Genomic DNA, 12256 nt, shown 5'->3' on the forward strand with positions numbered 1-12256 from the left:
TTGCATGCATATACAACTATTTCAGTTTATTCTCTCTTTCAAAAACGTTTCTTTGTTTTAGCTTTGAATAAGTATCAAAACACACAGGACAAATAATAATTGAGCTGACCTACAATAATCTGCAGCATCCGACTTATCTCATGGACAGCAAGAGTATGAATTCAGCCTAAATCTTGGTGAACCAGCTCATTCACACCGTTGAGTTTGTGACTGGAGCTATTTCCAACACTGATTATCTTTGTTTATGGGCCCTCATTAAAGACACCAAACACTTGCTCACATATAAACTAGACTCATCATGTAACTGTTAAAAGAATGTTTATTAACATGTACGTCTGTTAAGTTGAGTCTCTTAACGTAATATAAGATATGGTCTCTTAATTTTTAATTAAAAAGGCTAAGAGACGTTTTTTAAATAAGAAACAGTACAATACCTTATGGGTCAGATTGGTAAGGGCTGTAGCTTTAAAATTTTTGCTGTAGAAAAAAATCTGTTGTACCTTTAGATTTTATTGCTGTAGAATTTTATGGAAAGCACTAAAAAATTGTTTTGGATATTTGGCTCTGCAGAGCACTTATACAGCTGTAGGTTATTTCAAGAGCTGTGGTTTCAAAAAAAAATTTAAAGCTTGATTGCTCTGAATTTGGTACTTTAGAAATAAATAGGACTGTGGAAAGCACCTACAACAACTACCAATCACACCCGTTACGGTAAGATACCTAAGACCTGCAATAGATACGCTCTGGACCTTAAATAATTGAGTTGTGACTAAAGCTGTTATTTTGATTTGACTTATGAGTAAGTGGCCATACCACTGAACATCGATATAAATGACTCCATGCATTATTTGTGTTTTTTTTGTTACCTCAGCTATGCTAACATTGAAGTTGCACAACATAAAGCAGATTCTCCTAAATTTGAACATATTGTCCTTTTGTGAGATGCATTTCTTCCTCTTTGGCTATAAGAAACAGAATTATCACTACCCTCAAACCATACAAATAAACACAGAAAAAAAACAGAGAGAAGAAAATGAGTAGGATTTGTAGGTTTTTTGGTTAGTGAGGTTGAAACAATCTTCAAGAATGTCGTGAGAGTTTCAAACAGAGGGGCAAGAGGGCAACCATGTACAAAGCTGAAGCTAACTATCTGAAGTATGGTAATCCCATAATTAGCTTATATTTTGGTATTGGCTAAGACAAGATTCTACATATATGCCTGACTTCACATAGTCAGCTCCAGCTATGTACATGGTTCCCATTCTACCACTTTGTTTGGCATCTCTCCCGCTGTGTACATGATTCTAGCTGTTTGTTTGCTTTTGCAATTTCATACCATAATTTAGCCCGTACATCTGACCAATATCAGCAGCGTGCGAACACAGAGGAGTTATGATGTTCACGATTGTTCCCATCTTTGTCCCTCATTATCTTGTTTAGGAATTTTATTCTAAAGTAAAAAATCCAACAGTCACTTAACACGTTGACAAAGGAGAAGCGTACGAGGAAGAGAATGATGAGCTCTGGTCTCAGAATGTCTTGATAAACTAACTTAGTTTAGCTATATCTCACGTCGTCTTAATGTCCTTAGTTTAGATATCTCACATTCTCTGAGACCATCTTCAACCCACCCTTATTTCTATCTTTATATTTTCCCCTAAAATAGAGAAACTCTATTATAGAGGTGAAAATGCTCCAATGTATGCCACTATGATAGAGATCTCTATAATTGAGATATACATTGGAACATTTTCACCTCTATAATAGAGATCTCTATTTTAGAGGAAAACATAAAGGTGTACATTGGAGATGCTCTAATTAGGATTCGGCTCAATTTTATAGATAATCTGAGCTCTACGGTTAGCTTATCCAGTTAACCTTCTCAGATAAGTTTTAAAATACTACCATGAGGCATGAAATAGACATGCATATGTGATAAGGCCCCTCCAATTAGGAGATAAAATTTAGGCTCATAACATATTGGATAAGAACATTGCACCTCTTCACTTTTGATCACCATATTGCTTAACCATCGATCACATATATAAATTACTTTAGAAGAAGCTTCGCATTCAGAATTCAAACAAACAAAAAAATCTCCAAAGAGTGTAAGAATCTCGTCTAAACAAAACGCAAAAGATATAAAGAGAGTAAGCAAGGGTACAAAGAGATCTGAGTCTTAAAATCGCCTTGGGCGCTCCTCCGCTACATTCACTCTGATAGCTCTACCCTCCATGTTCTGCAAATACAAGACACAAAGAAAGATCGAATGAGAAGATCACCACAAAAAAAATCATGTAACCTGCATTAGCATAACCATATGAGGAAGGTACCTGTCCATCAAGAGCAGCGATAGCGTCGTTGAGTTCAGTCTCGTTAGACATTGTGACAAACCCGAATCCACGTGAACGGCCTGTCTCGCGGTCATAAACCACACGAGCTTCCACAACTTTGCCATGCTCACTGAAAACTTGCTCTAGACGACCGTTGTCCACATCCCACGGTAGGTTTCCCACGTAGACTCTGAATGCAGGCTCGTACACCCGAGGCTGACGTTCTGGACGTGAGCCTCTTGGAGCTGCCTTGTTAACAGTCAAAGCCCGTCCATTCAGATCCTGACAAAACATGAAAAAGACCAACCAACACAGATGCTGCTCAGTAATGTTCTCATAAACACACCAACTCCTTCAAGCAGAAAGATGAAAACTTTGGTTGGATTAAGAGCAAATAAGGACAATTATGAGCCAGCACAAGACATGCTACTACTTGAGAAAATGTTTGTTGACATAGAAACTTACATAACGGTTAAACTTCTCAACAGCAGTCTCAGCTTCTTCGACGGTACTCATAGTCACAAATCCAAATCCACGACTCTGATCGGTCTCCCTATTGTAGATAACCTAGAACAAGAAGAATCAATCAAACGTTATCTCTTGGAAGTAGAATACAAGTGAGAGCTTAGAATAACACCAACTACACACATATATGAATCAAAACCAAAAGCATGGAATGTCAACAGATACAAACTCAATCCACATAATTCTCATCACTAGGACAACTCTCTCGAACCAGATACGCTCCAAACACTCAAAAGCCAAGAGCTTCACCTTCTCTCATCCATTTTGAACTCACATTTGATGCAAATAGCAATGCATAATGAACACAAAACGCATCAACAGAGGAAGGAATCGAGCAAAATCACAACTTTTATTCACCTCGGCGATTTCAACAGTACCAGCTTGCTCGAAGAGCATAGCCAAGGCTTGGCTATCAACGTCGTACGCCAAGTTTCCAACGAAGAGCTTCGCTTCCTCCGGTGGCTCCGGGAAATCGCCTCCTCCACCTTCGCTCGCATCTCCTTCCTCTTCAGAAAACGTCGCTTCAGGCTCGCTCTCCTCAACGGCGACCGAAGCGCTCACGTCTCCGCTTTCCTCCCCGTCTTGCTGAGCCCAATCAGAAGTCTGGGCGACGGAGGAGACAAAGGTGGATTTTTTGAGGTGGGTTTTGGAGTTGAGAGAGAGGGAAAGGTGGGAGAAAGACAAGGGGAGGTTAGTGCGTCCGCTGAGGAGAGAAAAACTAGAGAAGCAGCGAGTTTTGGAAGAGTGGATAGTGGAGAGTGAAGGATGGGAGAGACGAGTGGAAGAGGAGGAATCCGCCATGGCTAGAGGCTTTAAGGTTGAGGTCAGTATTGAAGAAGCCATTGGAGAGGAAGGGGAGGGTTTTAGAACGGTGCGATAGATAGGGATAAGGAAGGGCCGAGAGTGCAAGAGGCCAGAAATTTCGATACCAAATCCAATTAACTATTTAAATAAATATAAGGGCAGTTCTCCTAAAACCAAAAAAAAAAAAAAAAAAAAACCAAAATGTTTTATTTAATAGCTAAAATGACATTTATATTATAGACTAGAACGGTTCCGCGCTACGCGCGGGATGTGTTGTTGGCGTCAAATATATTATTTTTGGGTAAGTTTTTATGTTCGGTTGGTTGTGAGTGTGATTATATTAAGCGATCAGCTTTGTCTACATCAAAATTTTAAATAGTTGACAATAATATTAACTGACATTATATTTTGTTGTTTTGTTGCTAAAAAACCTTGTTTGCTTAATAAAGAAAAGATACTAAAATAGTAGGCTCATTTTTTTTTTAATGATTTCCTATCATTATTATAATCAGTAAATACATTAAATTACTGGGAATTATATTTGAGATTGAATGTGTAGATTATGAATTATTAATTGTTGTTATTTGCTTTGAATCCACTAAATTCTTTAGTTTATCGTATATATTTTCTTTTAAATCTATTGGTTTTAGTTAATAAGAAAAATAAATAAATTCTTCACAGTAAAAATATTTTTAAAATTGTCATATATTGTATTAAAACATTTATTAAGTGAACTATGCCATCTAAAGGGATTATAATGTTCTTTTAACAAATACTAGATTTTTTGGCCGCGCTACGCGCGGCTAGTCTTTTAAACAAAATTTCCAATCATATTGTTTTTATATATAATATATTGAATTGTTAAACTTATAATTAAAAACAGAAGAAATAGAATTCTAAATTAAATAGAAAAAAATAACGATTGAAAAATCATTGTAGTTAATGCAAGTAAGAGTTTCATAAGTAATACTAATAATTAACAAAAGAAAATTAAAAAATATAAATTTCTAGTTTTTTTAACAGAACCCTCATTTTATTTTTGGTATAAATAACTTACATAATACTGTATTATTTTAATCTGTAGTTTTATAATTTCTATCTGCAAAATTTTGGTAGAAAATATTCACTATTTTATGATCAGAAACCCTACGGGCAGGTGGATTTACACTGAAACTATATTATATTAAAATATAATATAATTTTATAAAACATTTGGAAATTTAATTTATATTGAAAAATAATAATAATAGGTTTTTATTCTAAGATCAAATTGTATATTTTATTATAAGTTGAAAAGATCATTAACATAAGTAACAAAAAAAAGACCACTAACATTGTTTTTTTTTGTTAGAAGAACACAAAATTTAAAAATTATGTAAAATGTAGTGATTTCTATTTTTTTGTATTTGATTTGTATTTCAATTTGACATTGAAGAAAATCTAAAGTAAGAAATTTTTTTTTTGACATCATCTAAAGTAAGAATTACTAATATTTTTATACTGTTGTTAATTATTTTTCTTATTGATTTGGCCTTCATGTGTTTTTCTTTATGCAAAGTTGGTACGATGACTTAGTGTATTTTATTCTATAGTACTGCCATGTCTGTTTTATTGTTATGTGTGTTACATTTTTTTTCTGGTGATTGTTGATGATCTATTTTAGTTTTATATAGTGATTTTTTTTTACTTGAGTTTGATGCTTTCAAGCGTGTTGGCCCGAGGAGCCTTCTTCACCGTGGCATTTGGGTGTAGGTACGTCTAATAGCAAGCTCTGCTTCACCTTGTTAGGGTGTGCGCAGATGAGTATGTTCTCAAGTGTAGGTACGTCTAATAGCAAGCTCTGCTTCACCTTGTTAATAGTAATCCTTAAAAATTGGTTTTGAATATGTATATTTCTAAGTGGCTTTATGAAGTTTTTTAACATTGAACTTAGTGAATATAATCAGCACTTGGAATTATATTCAGTCGTATATGTAATGTAAATCGTATTGTATACAACTATCTTTTAAGAACCCATTAGAAATTTATTTTTTATATACATAACGTACTGCTACTTCAGCTAAGCTTTGAATAACTAATTTTAATTTGAAATTATCGTTCCATTTCTATATTTTTATTTTAGTAAGCGCACCATTTTGGCAATGAAAACAAAACACACCAAACCGAATCCTCAGGAACACACAAACCGTAGAAACTTTTTAATTCTTCCCATTACAAATATTCTTTTAGTTTCATTCTTACATTGTCGTCACCACTTCCAACTCTTGTGTCTTACTTCTTCTGTGGTGTATGAATCTTGTGACTTACTTCTTTTCAGGTGTTTAAGACATTTCTTTCATGTTCAACAGTCAAACATACAAATATTAGTATACAGTTGAACAACCATTTCCGCTTACCCAAAACTAATTCAATACCTTATCTACCCAACACTGATTTTTCTCCAGAGCCGCATTACAACTTCTACTCCACAACTTGGACCTTGAATCAGGCAAATAATGATAATCGAATTTGACATCAAGTTCTGGTGACATTATCCCCTCCAAATTTATTCAATACTCAATAATGTGTACATTAAGAAAAGATTAATGTGCATACACATGCGATTTCAAAGAAAAATAAATTACCAGGTTTGTCTTCCTACTCTGCTGCTCGAGCTATTACAGCCACCTCCTGTCATAAACCCATTTTCAGCAGACTTCTTTGAACCACCTTCAGAGATACATTGACCATTGAGATGAATCAAAATTGAGTACATTACTCTAGTTTGCAGGAAAAGCTTTTTGTAACCATGTATATTTAGTAGTAGTGGAGAAGCAATATAATCTCCAAATGGTGCAGAAGTGTAGGAAACTACACGTTCACATAACAATAGAATCAGTCGGTGGCAAGCAAATAAATAAGTGGGAGGTAAAAGTTATTCATGAAGGATAAATCTATGTTCAAGATCTCAAATGCTCAAACACCCTTGACAAATCAAACAATTGCGTCAAAATGAGAAGAATTGTGTATCAGTACCTTTCGTTCCTCTATCAAAGCTCAGTCTTAGGCTCAAGCTGGCTATGTTCCATTGACCAGTTCATCTGTCCCTAAAAAATTAATTATCACAAAGTAAGCCAGTTTACATATTTTGTTAGTAAGTTAAAACACATTCAAGATATTGAGCACAAATATATGCTTGACAGAGATCTGGAGATTATTAAACATACATTAACGTGGGAATCAAGAGATTATAGTTTTTTTCTCGGCTTAACCCTCTTCAGCATTGTAGAAACATGGTGAATAGTCTTTTTCAAGATAAGATTTGTCTCGCCAACTGCTATAAGACTTTTATTTGCTACACCATTTATCTATTGTATCATTAAGATCAAATATGCTTGTTGAAGTAAACTTTCAAGAGATAAGAATACATAAACTCGTGTAGCTGTCATACCAATTCTCTCGTGTTGGTGCGAAGAACATCTGTATAAGAAATGGTTTTCAATAGAATCAGAGTAAGAAGATTACAACAATGCCAGATTCACTGCTCAATTAAAAAAGATGAGAGCTTTGCAAAACTTATCTAAATCTCTTTTATGGACCACACCTTCAGGTTCGAACACGTGTAGGCGACACTTTTGCAGATTTCTGTAAAAATGGAATCTCGAACCAGTTAAGACGGTTGATATAAGAGAAATCAATTTACCATCAGGATCAAAATTTCTGGAAAAGAATTAAAGCTTTAACCTTTAGGAGTGGTTGATAACTCTGGCCGGAGACTGAGCTCTAGGAGACGCCGCTCTTGCAGGCGACTGAGACCTTGGAGACGCCACGTTTCTCTTGACAACAACCCTTTTAATAGACGCATCTGCGTTGCTGTTGCTGCTTCTCTTCTCTTTATCCGTTGCAGGAACCGAAACGAACTTGGCAGGTATATTGTTGTTGTTACTCGAATTTACAGAACTGCCAATGCCGTTATTAGGGTTCGTCGTCTCCGATCTTCTCTCTGGAGATCTGCTTCCTCGTCTGCTACCGCTTCCTCTCTCCCTACTCCCCGATCGGTAGCTCTTCGAGTCCTCCCTCTCCCTGCTAGGAGCCGTCTCTTCTGCTCCCGACATTGCTCAGAGTCCGACGGGACTCTCCGCCGCCGCGCTGCTGCTGATGAATCCGCCGCTCGGCTTCTTCTTCCTCTCCTCCGTCTTCCGCATCGGCTTTGTCTGTGTCGCCGTTCTTGTCGAAGTCGAAGCTCCTCTTGGATACAGAATACCTCTTGGTTTTCGCCGCCGCGGCGGAGTTGCTCTGGCTTAGTCTTCCGCACTAGATCAGTATCGCGTCTACATCGGCTGGAGTCTGGTTTGTAGTAGTACCGGTTGATTTCTCGGAAGCTGTTGAGTCCTTCGGACCTGTCTTCGTCGAACATTAACGGGCCGGTGAAACGGGAAGCCCAAATGACAGAAGTGAGCATCTGACGTGGCGGAGAACTGTTTTCCTATTGGCTGATTTTATTGTCTGACGTGGACAGGCTCAATGGAGCTCATATATACCTTTTAATATAGTATAGATTATTATTCAGTTTCAGCGTATAATTAGTGACTGTTTAAAATATTATATTGCCTTCTGTATATTTCTTTTCGTTGGTTTTACTGAATAATCTATTATTTTATTTTTAAATTTTAAGATAATTTTATTACAGAACAAAAATATAAATTAGAATATAATATAGGTATGATGTTAAAAATATAAATTAGAATATAATATAGGTATCATGTTAATCATATGCTATAATTTTGGATCAAGTTACATTCATTTATTGAGTCATTATGTGTTATATAATTGTTGTTTTATTTTGTTTTTTGTGTCTTTGTATTTTCTTAATCTTTCTTTGTTTTTTTTTTTGGAGGCAATAAAATCTTTGTTTGTTTGATGCTTATATTTAAATATAGGGGTGAATTGTTGTATATCTATACTATTAAAGCAGTATCCTATTGTTTTTTTTACCTTAGTCTGTCATTTTTTTTACTAACATTGCATGTTTCATTAAGGACAATCAAGTAATATTAATAACACATTTATATTGGGTCATTTTTTTCGGATCCAGCCCACATCAGATCTCTCTTGGACCATTTGGACCGATTAAGAAATCAGATCCAATTCACACATTTTTTTCCTTTGGGTCATTGAGTCCAAGTTCATATAATTTTTTTTCAACTATTCTTAATTATTATTATTATTTTTCTTAATATAATTTAAGCTTTCATAAAAAAAATTGATTTTTTCACTGAAAAGTATAAATCTTTATTAAAACTATATAATTTTTAAAAATATATATATTAACCACATAATAAAATTAATTTATCAGAGTTATACCAACTTAATTCATTAAAGAAATAAAGTTTAATTTTGTAAACATAAATAGCATTTAAAATGAAATACGATAAATAAAGATAAAAAGTTTAAGTTTTTTATAAAATAAAACACAAATATATGAAAATATGACATTCACTAAATATTTGTCAATTGAAAAAAAAAATAAACTCGCGCTTTTAAAGCGCGAGTCAAAATTTAGTTATGTTTTAAAATTCGTTAATTTCTTGGTGGGTTTAATGTTTATATATTATAACTTTGATGCATGGGCTCATGCTCGTTGGTGTGGACGTTTGTGTTGTGGTATTCTATGTTAGAACATTAACTTACATCGCAAGGAATTATTATATGACTACAGTTGAAGGTTTAATTTTACAATCCAAGTTTGAGTTTGTATGACCAAATTTTGTTTGATAACCAAGTTAAGATTCATGTATATTAAATAAAGTTACTGGAAACATTAAAAGTTTAACATAATATGGATAATCATAAAAGATATTCAGAAATTAAAAACCTGGCACAAAAATTAAAAACAAAACAAACAGCCCGTAGGCTGAAAAAATAAAACAGCCTGTAGGCTGAAAAAAAAAGCTCGTATGCTTATTCTGTCTAGAATTAAAAAGTAAATAAATTTCTATGGAACAGAGATATACCACTGAGAAATTGTCTCTTGATCATGACAATCAATGACATTCAAAAAGGCAAGCACTAAACTTGATTATGCATTTGCCGTGCTTCCTTTGTTCTCAGAAAGTTGTTTTTGACATCGCTGCCACATAATATTCCATAATTAAAAACTGACACACTCAAATATATTCAAATAAACAATAACACATATTCTTAAAAAAAATAATAACACCTTCAAAAAAATTGAATCTGCCAAACTCTCCCTAACTCCCACCTGTATTTAGTTATGCATAGATGTTAACTCTGAATCGAAGTACTCTTGTGTAGTTTCCATTTGTCTGTACGAAGAAACCTAATTAAGTACCTAGATTTGTTAGAAGATCTCATTACAGAGGATTAACCCTCGCATAAATGTTTAATTTGTTTATCTCAGATCTTCGCAGCAGTAGCTAACTAAACGATTGTTTGCTACATGGTGATTTGAGTTAGCTGGAGAGCATGAGTCCTGGAAAAAAAAATTAAAGTGAGGGTTTTTTACCAAACTGAGAGCATACATGACTCCTTTACGTCACCAATTGTCAGATTCACCTATCATTGTACCGGATGGTGGCTCATCTTCTGTGCATTGCTTAGTGTATTCAGCTCACGGCGTGATGATGCACTCAACCCATTTGCCAACTGGAGAGTTCTTTTGCAAGGAACTTCTAAGGAGCCACAACTACGGCATCTATCAAAACATATGAGTTAGTCTAAGCAAATCAGGGATATTAAAAGACCTATGTTGTGAAAAATATTGTATGCTTACATAGAGGAGATTGATGAAACTCAGGAACGCAATAAAAAAAAGAGTGGTGGCGGCACTTACGGTTCCAATCCAAGAAGCATAAAAAGGTTGCAGAGATAGGACTATGGCAATTCAGAAAAGTGACACCATATCCGATTAATATACTGAAAGAGATATGAAACGAAGATGATTTCAAGGGGAGAAATATCGATATATTTATACCTGAAAGTACACCGCCTTGCCGATGCAAACCAAGCATTGAAGATCCGTCGTGGTGGGCTTATGAATTAATGGGATTAAACACAATAAAAACCATAACGCAATCCGTTTAAGCCGTGAAGAATCTCAGGCGTCACCGTCGAAGGCAAAAGAGAAAAGAACACAAATGTATGTGCGCAATCAGATTAGGGTTGGTGCTCACGGGCTTCTGGACAAAACAAACTTTCCAAACTAAAGCCCATTAACATTGAACAATCGCATAACAAAAACGAAGCCCAACAAATTTTCGATTAAACGAAGTGCAGCGTTTTAAATGGTCGGGACAGGTGTCGCAACCATGGACTTCGACTTTCCTAGGTGGAATCTGATGTGGCACACCCAGGACGGATTCAAACCCTTTTATATATATGAAGATATAAAAAGAAAATTAAAAAAATTAAAAAATTAAAAAATTAAAAAAAATAACTAAAAAGTTTACGTCACAGATATAGACCCTAAAGATCAAAATGACCAAAATTAGAGGTGTCAACTGGGCGGGCTGACCATGGGCTAGCCCAGTCCAATTCATTTTGGGCGGGCTATGGACGTGCCCAATTAATAAATGGTCCAACTGGACAAAAGACCAATTGGTACATGTAGGCCTGAGCGTTTTTACCTCAACCCGAAGTACCTACCTAAACCCGAACCGAAAAAACCGAAACCGAATCTGAACTGTTATACAAAAATATCCGAACGAGACTTATGAGCTTAGTACTTTGTTGTTTGGTTATAACCCGAACCGAACCGAAATCCGAACTATGATCCGAAGATATCCGAAATTAGTTAAATATGTTAATGTTTTTATATATTTTAAGAAGATTTAGATATTTTAGAATATTCAAAATATTTTTTTTAGTTTGTTTTAATTATTATTTGAATACTTTTTAGTTAATTTAGATAGTTTAACTAATTTTTAATTAGATTTGTAAACAATTTATATATTTTGAAAACAAATTGTCAATTTTTGAGGTTTAAAAAATATATTTTGGACGATTTTAAACTTTGATTACATTCGATCCGAACCGAACCCGGAAGGAACCGAACCGAATCCGATCCGATAATTAGTAAAACCCGAATGGTACTTCTGAACATAACACCGAAAGTCCGAAAAACCGAATCACCCGGACCGAAACCGAACGGTCCACCGAACGCCCATGCCTAGGTACATGGTCCAATTGGGCGAAGACCAAATGGACAATGGGTTTCCATGGGCTTCCTAAAACATGTTTTTGTGAGTTTAACAAAAGAAAACATAAGTTTACAATTTAACCCAAAACAATAGTTTTATCGTTAAAATAAAAAATTCACGATTCACAATTTTGACGGAAAAATGTATTTCATTAATTTGGCGGAAAAATGCAATTTCTCGGTTTTGGCGGGAAAACGCAATTTTTCGGTTTTGGCGTGAAAACGCCATTTCTCGGTTTTGGCGTGAAAACGCCATTTCTCGGTTTTAGCGGGAAAACTCAATTTCTCGGTTTTGGCGGGAAAACACAATTTCTCGGTTTTGGCGGGAAAACGCAATTTCTCGGTTTTGGCGGGAAAATACAATTTCTTGGTTTTGGCGGGAAAATACAATTTCTCG

At 35.1% G+C, this 12256-nt stretch overlaps 1 protein-coding gene and 1 long non-coding RNA gene across 2 annotated transcripts; both read right to left on the minus strand.

The window, feature by feature from the left end:
* Positions 1-2041: 2041 nt before the first annotated feature.
* LOC106375787 (31 kDa ribonucleoprotein, chloroplastic) lies at positions 2042-3797 on the minus strand. The gene is made up of 4 exons (XM_013815779.3): positions 3216-3797; positions 2799-2900; positions 2334-2615; positions 2042-2239 (listed from the first exon to the last, which is right to left on the minus strand). The coding sequence occupies exons 1-4, from the start codon at positions 3699-3701 to the stop codon at positions 2180-2182; spliced, it is 930 nt and encodes a 309-aa protein (XP_013671233.2). The 5' UTR covers positions 3702-3797; the 3' UTR covers positions 2042-2179.
* Positions 3798-9522: 5725 nt separating this feature from the next.
* Positions 9523-10800, minus strand: LOC125580134. The gene is made up of 3 exons (XR_007317873.1): positions 10636-10800; positions 10495-10535; positions 9523-10356 (listed from the first exon to the last, which is right to left on the minus strand). It is a non-coding gene; the product is annotated as an uncharacterized LOC125580134 (long non-coding RNA).
* Positions 10801-12256: the final 1456 nt, after the last annotated feature.

This window comes from Brassica napus, chromosome C1, assembly GCF_020379485.1.
Source record: "Brassica napus cultivar Da-Ae chromosome C1, Da-Ae, whole genome shotgun sequence".
NCBI classification, from domain to species: domain Eukaryota; kingdom Viridiplantae; phylum Streptophyta; class Magnoliopsida; order Brassicales; family Brassicaceae; genus Brassica; species Brassica napus.

Excerpts from the sequence above, each read along its gene's own strand:
- LOC106375787 (XM_013815779.3), bottom strand. The coding sequence starts at position 3,701 with ATGGCTTCTTCAATACTGACCTCAACCTTAAAGCCTCTAGCCATGGCG. Across the intron at positions 2,616-2,798 it reads TTGAGAAGTTTAACCGTTAT|GATCTGAATGGACGGGCTTT; the intron begins GTAAGTTTCTAT and ends ATGTTTTGTCAG. Across the intron at positions 2,240-2,333 it reads TCGCTGCTCTTGATGGACAG|AACATGGAGGGTAGAGCTAT; the intron begins GTACCTTCCTCA and ends TTGTATTTGCAG.